Here is a 16,974-nt window from a genome sequence, read left to right on the forward strand (position 1 = left end):
ACAATGTGGGGACGTCAGAGCCTTTCATGTTCAGGTTGAAGGTTCCTGTCAGGGCGGGACAGGCCCAAACATGTCTGACTCCCTCCGAGCCACCTCCACATCCAGTTTGTATACAGCCTTTGTGGCATTAAAGTCAAATACCTTTAAAAATCAGCGATGTCACTCCTACAGTTTTGGACAGTCCAGGAGGAACTTTCTCCAAACACTGCAAACGAGCGGAAACATAAACCTGCAATTCAGGCGCGATGCACAGGCTTTTGTTTCATCCTATGGGCGATTATTATTTAAAAACTTTAATGCATCATAATTATACACTTGTGCTACTTGAATGCATGTAAATCATCACAGTTGAGCACATAAAGAGCAAACTCAACTGGCCCACCAGGAAGGCTAGGACCAAAGAGTCTTAAAAACATTCCTTTAAATCAGGTGAGGTATAATTTGCGCACAGTGTTAGAAAGCTGTGTGTGTGCGCGCGTGTGTGTATATGTATCTGTGTTTGCGTGCGTATGTGCGTGCATGCTTTCCACGTACACACACTCTTCTCTGCTTGTAAAGAACAGCCAAGATGATAATTAGGCTGGCTTTTATATTTAAATGTCACATGTTGGCTATAATAAGACCACAGTGCTTGACTTGACTTGCTCTGCGTTTGCTGTTTTCACTGCTACTGTACTTTCTGTTCCAATTTTTTCTTCATACTCATCTCACTTTCAAAGCATGGCTTCAAACAGCTGCCAAAAGACAGTGAACACCATATTTGAACGCATATATGTTCCCCGTCTTGTTCTCCGTTTCCTTTTTTTTTCTTCTTTTTTTTAAGCATATCTCTCTCCAATCTTTCCTTCTCCAGCTTCCTTCTATGGCGATGGCTTTGTACAGCTCAAGGCAACAGAGTCGTCCGACCATAACACACTCCGCATTCGCTTCCGAACCTCCAGCACCAATGGCCTGCTGTTTCTCGCCGCTGGCCAGACCGACTTCTTCCTACTAGAGCTCTATGCTGGTCGCCTGCAGGTGGGTACATCCACGGCCCCAGCACATGAGTATATGTGCTCAAGCATACATGAGCACACGCATGCATACATGTGTATAGGGTTAGGCTTACAATACACACAGATCTCTGTGCTTGACCGTGCACGCGCATGAAAAGACACACACACTGACCACCGTAAGCTATTGCTCTATCTCAGTTGACAGTGTCAGTCTCTCAGCACGGTAACACAAGCAGACAAGCCTGCGTGGTGTCAGCTGAGTGTTTACTCCATACCAATCACTTGTCACAGTGGCATCTAGAAGATTATGAAAGCAGAAGATATGTGTTTATTGTATTTGAGTTAAATTACAACTTTTCTGTTGAACCATTAATAGATTAAATGACTCATAATTTTAGCCTTAATAAAAAGATAGTATTCTTATCTTTGTGCAGTATTTTTGTTATCAAAACTGTGATGATGCTGTACCGCTGTGCAGCCATAAATGTGTCTGCTCAGTGACTACACTGGCTTGACTCAATTCGAACAAGAGACGTACCCCTTAAAATAGGCCTTCAAAGCTCAGTCAGTTGAAAAGAAAGACATTTTCAAAAAGCTGAAATTTTAATTATGCATTAAACACATTTTTTAAACGTTGAACTGAAATTTGAACCAATCAGTGGATTGGAATAATCTAATGATGAGCGTCCCCCAAAGGTTTTGTATCCCTTTTTTCAAGGTACTGAATTCCACATTAGAGCCTAAATTATGAGAAGACCACTTTAATGTCAAAATTCAAAGTGTCAAACTGTGTGCCAGCAGTAGAGTAGATCAACATTTCCACAGTATTTACCATACAATAGCATACAATATACACCCCTGGACATTAACTTATGATTTAATAACAAGTATGTATACTTTGGGCAAACTTCAGACATTTAGGATGGGTTTGTGTTTCAAGTTGGTGTACTATTTTTAGCCCACAACACAAGCCTTGCTGGGAGGATTTAAGGGTGAAATACATTTGTCCTTTTAAGACTGCTTCTCAAGCATCCAGTAAGCAGCTCTGCCAAGCTAAATCAGCATACAGAATGGACAGATGTACTGTAGGAATCCTCTTTAATATGAGGACATTCATAAGAAACACAGTCCTCAGATATGCATTATAGCTTCTGTGCATCAAACTTGAGAATTCCTTGTGATTAAGCTTCTATTCGTGTCGTGTGTCTTGTGCTATTGGCAATTAATCTCTCTGTCGACGGTCTTATATTGTCATACTTCAGTGAGCACAAGGAGTGAACTGCTCTTCCCTGTTCCTTAAACTGGCACAGGTCACCAAATATTTTTTTGTTCACTTGCACAAGCTATCCTCGGGCTTGGGGTCTCATTCCATGTGAGTCAGTCATGAGTGTTTGCTCCCTGGAAACCCGTGCATGAATTGCGGGGACTCAGCAGCAAGCCTTGACAAGCACGTCATCTAAATGCAGCATTAGTTTGAGATGGTGACATGATGCTCTGAGGACGTAGCTGAAGGCAAAGAGATAATAGTTGTCTTCCTGCTTAAAATCACAGAGAAAGCTCAGTGTTATAAAAACAATGTGACATCACAGTCTATATCCTGTGTTTTCCTTTCCAGGTGTCACAGTGTCTACAGTTGAGCCTTTAATTCTTACAAATCATAATGTCATAAGTTATATGAAAAATCCATAAAGAGTAGTAATGATATATTTATATGTTCATAAAACAAGATTGTCCCTGAATATACAGCTATGGTGTAAGGTTGAACTAGGATGTAAGTAGTGTGTGTAATGTGTACAATGCTCATCATCTTAGTTTAACATGACCTGATATGGTGCTAGATAAAAAACTGAAGGAATCAGCCAACTCACTACATTTCACCCCCAGTGAACATCCATTAAATTATTGGCAATCCATTCAATAGTTACTGAGACATTTTACTCAAAATCTCAACCAAATCGAGGTATTTCAGTGTGATGGACCAACTGACTAACCCTATTATTCCTAGAGAAATGCTGTGAACGTGGAAAACAATAACAGTAATAAAATCTAAACTGGGGCATCACAAAAAAGATATTTTTTAAACTGGTAAACCTGAATTTAATTTGAATTTCTGCTCAGATCAGTATTTGCATTTATATTTTGTTCCTTGTTTATTCTCTTAGCTGAAGCTTGACCTGGGATCGGGGGAGCAAGTGTTACAATCAGAAAGAGGCTCTCAGCTCAACGACTTGGCCTGGCACTCTGTGGAGGTTCACCATGTGCAGCAAAATATCACTCTGACTGTCGACAAGAACTCTCACACCAGTACAAAGATGCCTGGCTCCCATCACAATCTCCAAGTTTTAGATGGTATCTATGTAGGAGGCTCAGGAGGCCTGGATAGAAGTTATCTCCCCAGAGATCTGATTGGCTTCCGAGGCTGCATGGAGGATTTGGTCTTCAACGAACACGACCTGCTGTCATCACTGAGGCCATATACTGGATTTAAGAATGTCTATGAGGTGTCTTTAGGCTGCAGTCCTCAATTCTTTGCCACAGAGGAGGACCCAGTCAGCTTCTTCAGCTCCAGGGCTTATATTTCTCTTCCAACCTGGAGCACCCAGCAAGAAGCAGTATTTGAGTGTGTTGTGCACACTTCAGCAAAAGAGGGAATTATTTTGTACAGTTCAGCCAGAGAAGGGGACTTTGTTGCTGTGGAGATTCAGGAGGGTTTGCCAGTGGCCATTGTTGGAAGAGGTGGGACAAAAACTGAGCTTCGTTCCCTCACATTCATCAGTGACAGGAAATGGCATTCTATCAAGTTGAATTTCAGTTCAAAAAGCCTTGAGCTTACCGTCAATGGAGAGATGGTGAAAAGCAGCATTAGCTCTCGCTCCAAGGGGCTTCAGCTTAAAGGTTATCTTTTTGTTGGAGGTATTGATGACAGCACCAGAGCAGAAGTCAGAAAGGTAGGACTTGTTTCTGTTTCTGGAAGGCGAGTCAGAGGAGGTTCCTTTAAAGGATGTTTGAAGAACATTGAAGTTAACAAAGTGAAGATGGCTCTCTCCGGTGCTGTAGTCACCAAGGATATCTCAGTTGGTTGTGAGCCAGAGAAAGAACCAGAACCATCAACCACGATGAGTCCAACAAGTGCTCCAGGATCCCTCTTTCACTTGGTGACACCAACACCGTCACTTCACATGTCCACCTTAGCAAGGGGCATGGACCGAAGGTATGGCTCGAATTTTGTGCAGCTCAAAAACCTTCTGGTCCAGGAAGGTGGTCGAGCGTCTCTCGAGGCCAAACACGTCAAGGTACTTTTGGACTTCAAAAAGCTTGGCATTCGACAGTCCCAGATTATGTTCAGAATTCAGGAGCAACCAATTCATGGTCAGATAAGGCTTGATGTTGATCAGGATCAAGAGGAGAACACTTTCAGTATGTTGGATCTTTGGCATGGACGAGTGATGTATATCCATGGAGGCTCTGAGGAACCAGATGACTTCTTCCTGTTTTCAATTTATTCCAGCAGTAGAAAGCAGGTTCCTAATTATCTGAAGAGCAACAAATTGTATCGCTACAATATTACTGTGACACCCACCAATGATGCACCTGAATTAAGTCTCCCTGAAGGAAATCTCTTTGTCCTCTTGGAGAACACAAAGAAACGCCTCACCACAGACATTCTGAAGGCCACAGACATTGACAGTCCCTACACCGATCTTGTCTTTTCTGTGCTCGGGAGCCTTAATGCTGATGCAGGATATTTAGAATTAGAAAACAATCCTGGCAAGGTAGTGACCTCATTCTCGTATTTAGACTTGGAGGAACTAAGGGTGTACTATGTTCACACAGGGGTTCGAAACTCAAGGATAGTTCTTAGAGTTAGCGATGGGGAAAAGGTGAGCAACACTGTGGTTCTAAGGGTCATGGCCATAGCGTTGGAGTATAAGATTGCCAATAACACAGGCATGGAAATTGTTCAAGGAGAGTCAGCTATAATTGGTTCAAAGCAGCTGGCTGTGCAAACCAATGCTATGAAACAAGTTGTAGACATCCGGTATGATGTTATTGAGCCCCCTCAGTATGGAGAACTCCAGAGACTTCACTCAAGTGGTGAATGGAGGCATACTGACTCGTTTTCCCAAAGGCTTCTAGAAAAAGAGCGCCTGAGGTATGTTAGCACTTTTCAAGAAATCCAGACATCCAGTGCCAATGATTACTTTAAGAGCAAAGTTAATGTGGCTGGAAGGGCAACCACTGAGATTCTCTTCCCAATCACAGTAAAGTGGGTGAAGTACTTCTTAGTGAGGAATGTCATGATAGACATGGATAAAGCCAGAAAAGTGACTCTAAACTCTGACCATCTTTTCGCCACAGCCGAAGGTGTGAAGATCTCAGAGGATGACCTTTATTTTCGGGTTCTCACCATACCAAAGAAAGGTAAACTCCTGCTTGACACCACAGTCTTGAGGAAGAACTCAACCTTTAGCCAGAGAGATGTGACCGATCTCAAAGTACATTACGAGCTAGTCGACAGGCCTTTTGAGGATACCAGTGACAGGTTCAAATTTCAGCTTGTTTCCAGACATGCTCAGTCACAAAACTATGATTTCCAGTTTTCCATTAAAGCTGATGTCAACAATGTGTTTATGAGAAATGATGGCCTTTCACTTCTCGAGGGTGAAAGTAAACTTATCACAAAAAATGAGCTGTTTGCGGAGACTTTGAGTACAAAAGATATGTACTACACAGTCATAAACAGCCCCACACATGGAAAGCTAGCCCGTATTAGTCAGTCAAATTCCAATGCTAGCTACAACAATATCCTAACCTTCACTAATCAGGATATCTTAGAGGAACGCATAATGTACATCCACGATGACAGCGAAACAACCCAAGATGAGTTCACTTTCATAGCCTCAACCAGCCAAGGGTTCAAATCTACCATTGCAGAAGATGAAATTGGTTCCAAAGAGGGAATGTTCAATATTTCTATCCAGTTACTCAATGACCAAAAGCCAGTACGTGTTATTGATAAAGTTTTCCATGTAGTAAGGGATGGACAGAAGTTACTCACTATAGAGGATTTGCGTTATCATGATGCAGACTCTGACTTTGATGATGGTCAGTTGATTTACACTCGACGTGGAATCCCGATGGGAAACCTTGTGCTGGTTAATGATACTACTCACCGATTGTTTCAGTTTCGACAGAAGGATTTGGAAGAAAAGCGAGTGTTGTTCATTCACAAAGGTGTGAGCACTGGCAGGTTTGTGCTCTTTGTCTCAGATGGAAAACATTTTATATCAAGCCTTTTAGACATCAGTGCACATGACCCATTCTTGAGGGTTGGCAACAACACTGGCCTCCTGGTTCAGAAGGGCAAATCTGTAACCTTTTCCTCTAGTAATTTTAGTGTCATATCAAATTTGGACATCAGAGATGACCAGGAGGTCGTCCTCAAATTAGATAAGGCTCCAAAGTATGGAGGACTTTACCGCAGTGAAACAAAGGTGGACTCATTCTCACAGGCTGACTTAAAGGATGGGCTCATCTCATATCGGCACAATGACAGCAAACACCTGGGAGACTATTTCAACTTAACAGTAAAAGCCAAAGGTCTTCAACTTGAAGTGAGGATTAATGTGAAGGTTTACCTGGAAAGTCATCAGAGGCCACCTATTGTGCAGCATCACAACAGCTTACTGGTAGAAGAGGAAAAACCAGTGAAGATCGACGAAACTAAACTAGAGGTGAGTGGTTTAGTAGACAGACAGGCGACTTGATGTTTCATCAATGTTCATGCAGAATTAATTTTAATTTAAATAACATGATGGCTATTTTGAAGGCCAGTGCTGTCATATTTTACTCAACAGAAACAAATGTTTTATTAATAATTTAATTTGATTTCATTTCATTTAATAATTGAAATACTATATTTCTTATTGTTTGTTGTTTGACCAGTGATCACAACATTTTTTCTTTACAGAGAATAATAATGATGAGAATTCTAGTTATAACATTAATAACAATTAGGGTTTCACAATGGGCTCACCAATATAAAGCTATAGTGTATATCATTATCATAATATGAGATGGTATATTTATGTTCTCTGCCTGTAGTCTGGATAAGATATGTGTGTATTGCTATCAATAATTGGCCAAAACAAGTTGGAAAATATCAGCATATCAGATATTGGCAAAAATCTGTTCATATGCAAACAGTGTTGGATTTTAAACATATTCTTCTTTTCTGCTTCTAAAACCTAACATGAGCTTTGAAAAAAAATGTATGCAAACAACCTTCATCCTGTGACTTAGTTCTGGTATCACAAGGGAACAACATCTGTCAGATAATCTAAATTATAATTAAAGGACAATTTGATACTAATGTTACAGTGGAAGACCAGTTTTAATTTTAAGGCTACTGAAAAGGTAGAAACCGAATGCTGACCAGTGTTTGCATTTACATTTTACAATGATGCCAAGTAACATTAAGAGCAAATGAAAATTAAACTTGAGTGACACGTGGAACATTTCAAATAGAACCAATGAATATGTTTTCTGATTGCTGCAGGTCACTCACGAGGACAACCTGCCATCTGAGATTGTATTCACCATCAAGGTAGCCCCGTCTCATGGCTTTCTCCGGCGTTTTGTCAAGGAGCGCTACATCGGAACCAAACAATCCCCTGTCAAGACATTTACCCAAGAGGACATTAACAGTGGGAACATCCAGTACATGCAGGTGGAGCCCGGCAAAGTCAACGACACTTTCATCCTCGATGCCACCAACGGGGTCACTGATGTCAACGACATTAGGATGTCTGTTGACATCATCCCACGCCTCATCCCACTTCAGGTCTCTAATATCACTCTGGACGAGGGCGCCTCCAAGGCACTGACCATGGACGTGCTCAAAGTTACCAACCGACATTTTGCTGGAATCAACTTCCTGTACAGTTTGACTGTGCCCCCGCAGCACGGTCACATTGAGCACTCCCGACTACCCGGTGTGGCAATAACTTCTTTCAGCAGGAGGCAGGTGAGATATTTTTTACAGACTCTCTTAAAGTTGCTCGATTAGAAAAAATTATTTGATTTAGAATGACATTAATACTTTCTATGCCTATAACTAACTCTGAAGACACAAATGTCATGTCTATCATCTCATTGTGGAATGACATGGAATGATTTAGAGCAGAGGTTGTTCTGGAAATTGACCCATATTTAGAGGCATTTTGACAATGTTTCTGAGCTAAAGTGCCTTCTTAATTGAATTACTGTATAGCAATATTAAGCATAATTTGCTAAGGTCATTTGCTGGTCAACTCATGCATAAATAATTTGATTCATAATTACTGCAGTATTTATGTCAGAAAATAGTGAAAATAGTAGTGAAGCCACAGAGCTCATGTCCTACCATCTTAATAAATACATTTTACCCTAATCGACCAGCTTTTTTACAATATTTATAACCTAAAATTTTATCTGAAACTTTTTAAAACAAAAGGGCTGCAAAAATAGCATTAACCTGGCTTGACCCCCTTTTCATTTCCCCTACCCAAGCCAGAATCACTTGATGTAAGTGCTCCCAATTAATTCTAAAATTTAACAAAGCAGTTATGTGTTCATTTTCTGTCTCCATATGCAGTAACGGATGACAGTGACCCGAGAGTCACAAATAATTATAGTGTTTTATACCTGTCTTTTGATCAAATTCTTCCAGGTATTCCCTAACAATTGCCATCTTCTTTAATCAGGTGGAACACGAATTCATCTACTATGTCCATGACAGCAGCGAAACCTTAGCTGACAACTTCTCCGTGGTCGCCAACGATACAGGCCTGAGGAAGCAGAGTGCACCCAAAACGGTGTACATCCAGGTTACAGCTGTCAACGATGAGCCTCCTGTTATTACAGCCAACAGGGTCCTCAGGGTGAGTCTGCACTGCTGCTCTAAATTTAAACTCTGGACTTTTTTTTTTAACCAGCAGGTCTGGCACCATAGCGCTCCGTCAGACAATTTTCATGCGGGCAGTGTTGCAAGTAGCCCTGGCTGGCTGGATGAGGGAAAGTATGTTTGCTATGTGGAGGAGGGTCTAGGGTGGCTGGCAGCACAGAACAGACGCTGACATACTTTCAGAGATGCCTTGGACTTGTAGGGCGGTCTGTTATGGTGTTAAGTTGTTAAACAGATTCTCCTAGCTTGAAAATAAAGCTGTTTTTTAGTGGGTCAGTTGCAAGCAATACTGCTTCAGTGAACTGAAGAGGGAGCTGCTGCTATTTTGCATACTTTGGGTTGACTGGAAATGATTTGTAAGGCTTCTTATAAAGACAACAGAGTTTAAATCAAATGGAAAATAAACCTCAGGCATTACATGGACATAAGGTCAAAAATATGTTGCTTGTATTGAGTCCTATTTCACAGCATCCTAGTGTTGAGTGACACGATGGCATGGCCTGGAAATAGCAAACACTGTGACCACGTGGGTTCAGATCATGACACTTTCATCCACTTCACATCTCTCTAGGCATACAAAGAAAACACTACTGCTTATTTACTACCTGTCTGCTCACACACATTGTGAATATGTGACGCACAGTTCTCGTGTGTGTCAGTGTGCTGAGCAGTGCTGACTTGTGCACAGTCAGCTTTAGTGGTGAGAGCTGAACGAGGTCCAGCTGGAAGGAGAAGCTGAAGTGTAGGTCTCTATTGTCTCTGCAGCTTTGCCCCAAATGCCTCAAATTCCTCTGGGATCCTGCAGACTCAGAGAAGAGCAACTTCTTGAGTTAACTGCACTGAAGAAGACTGGGAAGCCATCTCAGTGCAAGTAGTTTTACTCAGAAACTCCAAGAATTTTTTTGAAAAGGATCTGGACAAACTAGTTAGGACATATCTATAATCCGTCTTGTTCAATGTGATCAGTAGTAATTATATCATGTTTTACTTGATGTTAGGTGGCAGGAAGCTGGAGTCTTATCGTCCACAAGGTGGCTCTCTACCACTGCAGTTCATCTCAGCGCTTGAGCTGTGGTAGATCTTGAGAGATGTACAGGTTTTCTTACAGTCACAGAGTTATGTTTCTGTCATATCATTCATTGGAGCATATTAGTTTTGAAACAGATTTGATGTTTTCTGAGTCATTATTTAAAAGGGACACTTTTATTTCTGAACCGTGCCACAGAGATTATCTTTATATGTCATATAAGCTTGGCAAAAGTTAAATAAAAGCGTAGACACTAGATATATCAGTACAGCACGAAATAACATTTACTGTAAAATGGACAAATCTTTCTTATACATAATTCATTATTTGTTTCTGACAAAAATTAAAACAAACAATACAGACAAAAGAAACATCACGCAATGATTTCTAGGTGTAATCTTATCATTATGCCATCAAACAACTTGAGTTACCTAGCTATGATGTAGAATCTGCTGACATGTTTTAATTCAAAACAAATGTCTATTTAGGTGTGGCATTAATAGGTGACCTTCTTCTGACTTGATACTGTTTTCCAAGGTTTATGACAGACACTAAGAAATAATAAAAACTACATTGACATATTTTGGCATTTGGGGTTGTGTCATACAGCTGCAAGTCTCCTGTAGTTTTATTTGATTCTGACAAAAGGAGGGAAGCTTAAGACCAGGCAACATGTGATTAAATGAAGTTAAGATAAAAATGTGTTATGTGTAGCTGAGATAAAAAAAACTTTTTTTTTTCGAAAACACCTCAACAAAAAGACATCATAACAGTCGAGGTTAGGCGGTAAAGCCTCATGGGGATTCGTTAAGAAAGATCAAAGGTGTAACTTTGTTTTGTACCTGGGTATTATCTCTGTGGTCTGATGAGCGGTAGACACCCCGTCATTTTTGAGGGATTGATCTCGACTCTGAGGGAGGGCCGTTTGTGCAAATTGATCTCATATGTCTTTTCTTTGAACACGGTGAGTCACACTGTTCATCCGACTCATCAGACAAATCCATGCTGTGACTTCCTGTTTAGTGGGAGATCAGTGGACATGAAGTAATTTCTCACAGGGTCACCAGACTCGTAGGTGTCCTCCCGTGTGCTTGGTGGAAGTGGTTTACATGTGCTAATTGAAAAAGTACCCCATGCTTCTGTTCCAGTGACCAACGCTTTTTACAGCCAAGTAAGAGACCAGTGTGACACCTCAGCCTTCAGTTTGGGGACATTATTTTTTACAATCAGATTGTATCACACTCTCGTGTATCATGTGATGAGTGTAGGCTGCAGCAACTGTTGTGCATCAGCTTCTCACAAACAAATGTGGGAACTTTCCTGCAAAAATGCTAGTTAGAGTGTGATCACTGAGATATTGGTGTGATCACACCCTTCATGTGAAATGCTATGTATCTTGTGGCTGCCTAGCACATCACATGGCCTGCTAAAAACAGTTCTAACAGGAAATGTATCTGTTTGTAATTTATGAATATGAATTTATATATATGTATAAATAAAGATATATGGTACATGAGCAAACACTCCAGAGTAGGCAACCAAACCTAATGATGTCATTTATTGTGACTCTAAAGCTGCTATAATCATTATTTTGATTTAAAGAATGGGTCAAATGACTACATGTAATGTGAAAGGTGTCCATCATAGTGTTGAACCTTCAGTTATTTATTACAACTCCGCTGTCCTCTCAGCTCAATAGAGCATCTCGCATTTGGGTTCAAGATCCACAACTGTGGTTTCGGTTCTCATTTACATATTGCATCAGTGTTGTTTCCAACCACAACAGGCAGCTGTTTTAGGTGAAAAGCTCTTAAATCTCACAGCTCACCAGCACAGTCAGACAGACAAAGACAGCAACTTCTTGGTGAATATTGTGGAGTATTAAGCGGCTGAAGAGCCAGATATTTCTCTCTATTTCTCTAGACCAACATGGAGATAAGATAGAGTGTATATAATAAAAATGCAAGAAAAATAACTCCAAGTAATGTGGCTTTCTATCTGGCGATAATTAATTAATTTATTTTCAAAACAGGTTGACTAGGAATCGAAAACAAACTCTTACATTGCCAAAGCAAATTACCCATAAAAAAAATACATAAACAGAAGAACTGATGAAGGTTCTCAGTCATCCATGTCATGGTAAGTGCTGAATTGTAGGCAACTGGACTTGGGGAGTTGCAGGCTATTAAACACTGTGTGGGAGTGTCCTTACAGAGTCGTTCAGGACACATGTGAGCTCTCAGTGCTCACTCAGTTAGTTAGAACTGAACAAGCCTCTTGGATGAGAGGTAAAACATCTTCAAGAAACTGAAACATGCCCACTTGCCTGGGATACAGCACTTAGAGTTAGAAAAGTATTTATACACTTCAGTAAGTAACTTTTCTTAATCAACTTGATGAAGTAGTTATATGTCAGTATGTCACACAACTTGTTTCCATTTCCCTAGTCAAAGTGAGGCTAAAAAAGAGTTTAATGGGTTTAATTGTTACCCAACCTCAAAAACAAAAAGCAAACTAATAAAATACAGTAGTTGCCATGCTAACTTGTGGGTTTTAACTAAATCTGAGTACAGTTGTATTTGAACAGTTTGTTTTAATAGAAATTAATGATGGCTTAATTCAACTTAGCTGCTTCAGTTGTATTCACTCACTTGGACATTGTTAATGTTGTAACACCTGTGCTTTTCCTGCTCTGACAAAGTCTAAATGTCTGCTGTGATTTTTGTCTCATCCTTCCAGTAATTACTGTGGAATTGCAACCTGCATGAGGGACAGTGACATCATATTATGCAATAGTTGCTCCGGTCTGGACTATAGAAGCTCATCCTTTGTTGTCAAGTCTTTGCACGCTTCAGTAGCTTTGTGTTCTGTGTCTCAATGAGTTCCTCTGTTCCTTCATGTCAGCGCGAGGCCTTTGAATTTACATGGAAGCAGGACCTTAACTGCGCCTCACGAACACTCTGCAGTACATCCAACTGTGTTTACAGTCTGCATGGCTATATTTAGTCCTGAGACGTCCTCCATTTGAATTATGTTGTTCAAGGTGACTTGGGTGATGCTCAGAGTGACATTTTTTCCATAGGTTGTTATTGTCTTGCCGTCTTTAGGCGCCTCCGACAGAGATCATTTTTTTCAGTTCATCTTTGTTGGGTGATGAACTGTACAGTGGAAAATAACGGGAGAAAGGCAAGAGAGAGAAATATGTGAAACTGCCTTAGAGCTCACACCCACATCCTCCTGGCTGCATTGTATGTGATGAATGTCAAGGACACATCAGCTGTTTCCACTGGACCTTTATGTGTCTCTCTTCCTTCTTAAATTGGCTCTTATATGTGCAGAGAAAAGGTGGAACAAAAAAGTAGGAGACACAATCCTGTTCTATTTGACAGACAATCATATTTAAAAAAAAATGTATTCAAAGACTGGCATCTACAAATGGAAACAGGCTGTAATGTCAACAAACTGTGACGGTAATCCCTTCCATCTATCCAAATAAATGTCAAACTCACATTTGGCTGTCAAATAACATCGTGAGTCATGTCAAACAAAGCATCTCTGTTCCCTTCTTCCTGGAGGTCTGTATTGTCATGTAGATTTCAGATTGCACCTGTTCTGTCCTCATCCATCTTGTGTCCAGGTTTGGGTGTCCTCAGTGACAGAGATCAGGCCGGAGGATCTAAGGGCACAGGACCTGGACTCGCCCCCACAGGAACTACATTTCATGGTGACCCCACCCAGTAACGGACATCTGGCCCTGAAGAGCGCTCCCATGAAGGAGGTGCTCAACTTCACCCAGGCACACATAGACCAGGGACAGCTACTGTTTGTTCACAAAGGTAAAAACATTTTTGGGGAGCCTAAAAGACTTACACACCATACAAACAGCATAAATACAGACAACAGAAGTGAACAGGTGGTTAAAGCTGCAACAATTAGTCGACCAATCAATATTGATGTTAAATAATATTGACATATATTATAGATTGAGCAGTTAATCAGTTTAACAGAAAATAATTGTCAGATTAATTAATAATGAAGTTGGGCTTCAGTGGGTACAGGAGAAGTCAACGAGCCAAAGAATTGCATCAACCTCCAAATTACAAACTAATTACAAAAGAATGAAAAACTATTTGCAAAACAATAAATGATTAGTATAAACTCATTTGAATAACAACAGAACTGACACAACTGTATTTTTTTGATCAGAGGGTTAGCGAAGAAGAAAGACTATTTCCATTTGTAAGGGTAGTGTACTTCATTGTATAATGTATTGTCTTAACTAGATTTGTATTTTGGTTGCACGGTCACATCATGTTGTGATTCTGCTGTGCAAATAAATGATTTCTAAGCAAATTGTTATCAGAAACAAAAAAAGGGGTGTTTGACAATTTTGTTTTTCATGTGTGAAGTTTTGTCCGATGTATTGAGGTAATGTAATATTTGTTGATACTGTAAAATGATTATTTCTTATGTAGGTAGAGGTAATTCAAGGCTCCTAATAACTTGCTGTTGTTGTTCCCTTTGTGTCCAGTAGAAGGTGTCGTTGGCTCTTCCTAGTGGTTCCATTTGCTTTGTCAACACATGTAATCATCAGCAGGAAAAATTTGCAATTTATATCATCAGCCGTTTAATGATTTGCAACTCTGATACAGACAGGCTGGACTAAAACCAGGTTGTAGGTGATAATATTTTATAGTCAGTAAAAACAGTGGAGACGGTCTGTGAACATTTGGTGGTGTCATATCCGGTTTCTGCTTACGCTCTGATTCCTATCTACTTTTTATTTGCCTGTACTCGAACCGCAAGGAAAGGTTGTAATAATAGTGTGCGAGGGACCCGTCCCATCCGTCCCATATGTTGAAGAATGTCTCTTTGTACACACACATACCATACACACACCTGCAGTGGTGTAGACAGTTGATTTTGGTCGAACACTCCCTTACTGACAAGGTTTAGCTCACATTGTAGTTTCCTGAAAGCAGCATCTGGTACATTTTTATGTTTTATGTTTATTAGCAGGGACCAGACGCAGTTTATTTGTCAATTTGCTCCAGCACAAGAACTAAATGAAAACACGTACTCACAAAACTACAAGCAGTTGTTTATTGATTCACTGCAGACGGACAGAATGTAACAACTTTGCCTCAGAGGCTTCTTGACAGGTGGAGCTCTTGATTTAATTTTTTGTTTTCATTGCATTTCCAGGCGCCATGTCGGGAGGATTCAACTTCCAAGCCAACGATGGTGTGAACTTCACTCCCAGGCAGATCTTCAGCATTACTGCCAGAGCTTTGGTACTCAGTTTGGAAATAAACCGTCCACTCAAGGTTTTTCCAGGTAAACTAACCTTTAGACTGGAGACTTCTCATTAAAGACTAGATTTATATTATGGTCAGCAAACAATGATGTGCTAGTGCATCTCTTATCCTTTTGCTCTTCTCTACTCTGTGGCACTCTGCAAAACATAAAAGCGTGAAAACAGGTCACACATATTTGGTTTAACTTTGAAAAGAGATTATGTAATTTACTGAAACATGTCTGTTTCTGTTTTTGACAAGTTTTACTCAAAGGGGACTAAATAATTGAGTCGGTGGGGACTTTTTCAAACACTTATTAACACACATTTGGTGCTCAAGCATTTACAGCAGAACGATGTTTGTTCACTTGATTGAAAATAAACTCAATGAAGGCACAGGTCACCCGGTGCCATAATGTGGCTCATTGTTCCAGTTTTTGAACAACAATGGGCGTCTATTGTCCAGACAAACAGGCAACATCAGGCTTAAGCTAAACAGCCAACACTTGTTAGTAGAATGAATGTATTTTGGGATATTTGTTATCACTAGATGTATCCTTTACTGTAACACATCCTTCAAATCAGCAACTTGATTTTCTCAAGTCACTGGTTTCATACAAGTAAGTCAAATAAGCGATTAGTCAATCAAAAGAAAATGAGTTGCTAACTAGTGATTAATAATTTCAGTAATTTTTGAAGCCAAGAATGCCACTTGCTGTTTCCAGCTTCAAATTGATGTGTCAGTTATGACAGTGAGTTTTGGGTTTTGGGCTGTTGGTTAAAGATTGTTTTTTATTCGTACAAATAATCGGTAGATTAAATGATAACGAAAATCATCATTTAAACCAGAAAATCAGAATAGTGTGTTTTTGATCCCCATGGGGGATATTACGTGTGTGCTTCCACGGCAAAAAAAACCCTAAAAGAATGCTCCCTACCAGAATGTTAAGAGTGGGTGCAGCATAAAGAAGTTACTAATAAAGTTAAAACAAGTAAGGTGAAAAAAGAAAGCTAAAGGTTGTGGGGTATATAAAAAAGGCCAAACTTTACCTTCCACCTGTGCTTATAATCATCTTTTGATGGCTGTTTTTTTTAGGTCTCACAAAAAGACAAGTTATTTATAGGATGTTGGGTCATGCGATAAACTATAAAAATGAACAGAAACAGAAAATAATTTTAGTTATTTTTAGTTGCACCATTAATATCTATATGCAAAGTAATTCCTCTTTTTAGTTTCTTTTGTTAGAGCTTGGCTGAACATTATAAGCGTGTGTGTTGGTCACACATTGCTCTCTCATTTGCTGTCTTTAGTAAGATTCAACCAGCATCTATGTACAGCACTGGCTGTAATCCCTTTGGTTAAATAATTGAGCACCTTCCCAACAGCCAAGTCATTACTTTACCCAAATACCAGACTGGTGAATCAGCTGCTGTTATTGCTTAACGTTTTTGAAATGCTACTTTTAATTCTCAGAAGCTAAAAATAGGCCGACTGGGTGTCATCTGTGTCCTCAAACACATTTCAAGGTTTTCTGAGATTTCCAGTGGTCTGGTTTGTGAGTTAGATTAGAAAGGATATTGTGAGGGTAGGAAACTGCCAACTGGCACGCTCTGCTGAGCTTCCCAGCCACAGGGTGAGTGGGTACTTGAAAAGCTGTGCCACTGTCTGTCTGAGGCAGCCCTGTTTGTGCTTTGTGCCAAGCGGGGCAGA

General features: G+C 40.1%; 1 protein-coding gene across 2 annotated transcripts in view; it reads left to right on the forward strand.

Annotated features, from left to right (window-relative positions):
- Positions 1-16,974, forward strand: part of cspg4ba (chondroitin sulfate proteoglycan 4ba) — a 29,197-nt gene that overhangs the window by 3,717 nt on the left and 8,506 nt on the right. The window contains exons 2-7 of one of the 2 annotated variants that reach the window (XM_030416656.1): positions 854-1,017; positions 3,158-6,730; positions 7,555-8,022; positions 8,741-8,917; positions 13,605-13,803; positions 15,173-15,304. In XM_030416656.1, the coding sequence (XP_030272516.1) occupies positions 854-1,017; positions 3,158-6,730; positions 7,555-8,022; positions 8,741-8,917; positions 13,605-13,803; positions 15,173-15,304 (4,713 nt within the window). The remainder of the gene's footprint in view (positions 1-853; positions 1,018-3,157; positions 6,731-7,554; positions 8,023-8,740; positions 8,918-13,604; positions 13,804-15,172; positions 15,305-16,974) is intronic. The other variant, XM_030416657.1, reaches the window with a different exon arrangement.

The sequence above is a fragment of the Sparus aurata genome, chromosome 5 (genome assembly GCF_900880675.1).
Source record: "Sparus aurata chromosome 5, fSpaAur1.1, whole genome shotgun sequence".
Classification (NCBI taxonomy): domain Eukaryota; kingdom Metazoa; phylum Chordata; class Actinopteri; order Spariformes; family Sparidae; genus Sparus; species Sparus aurata.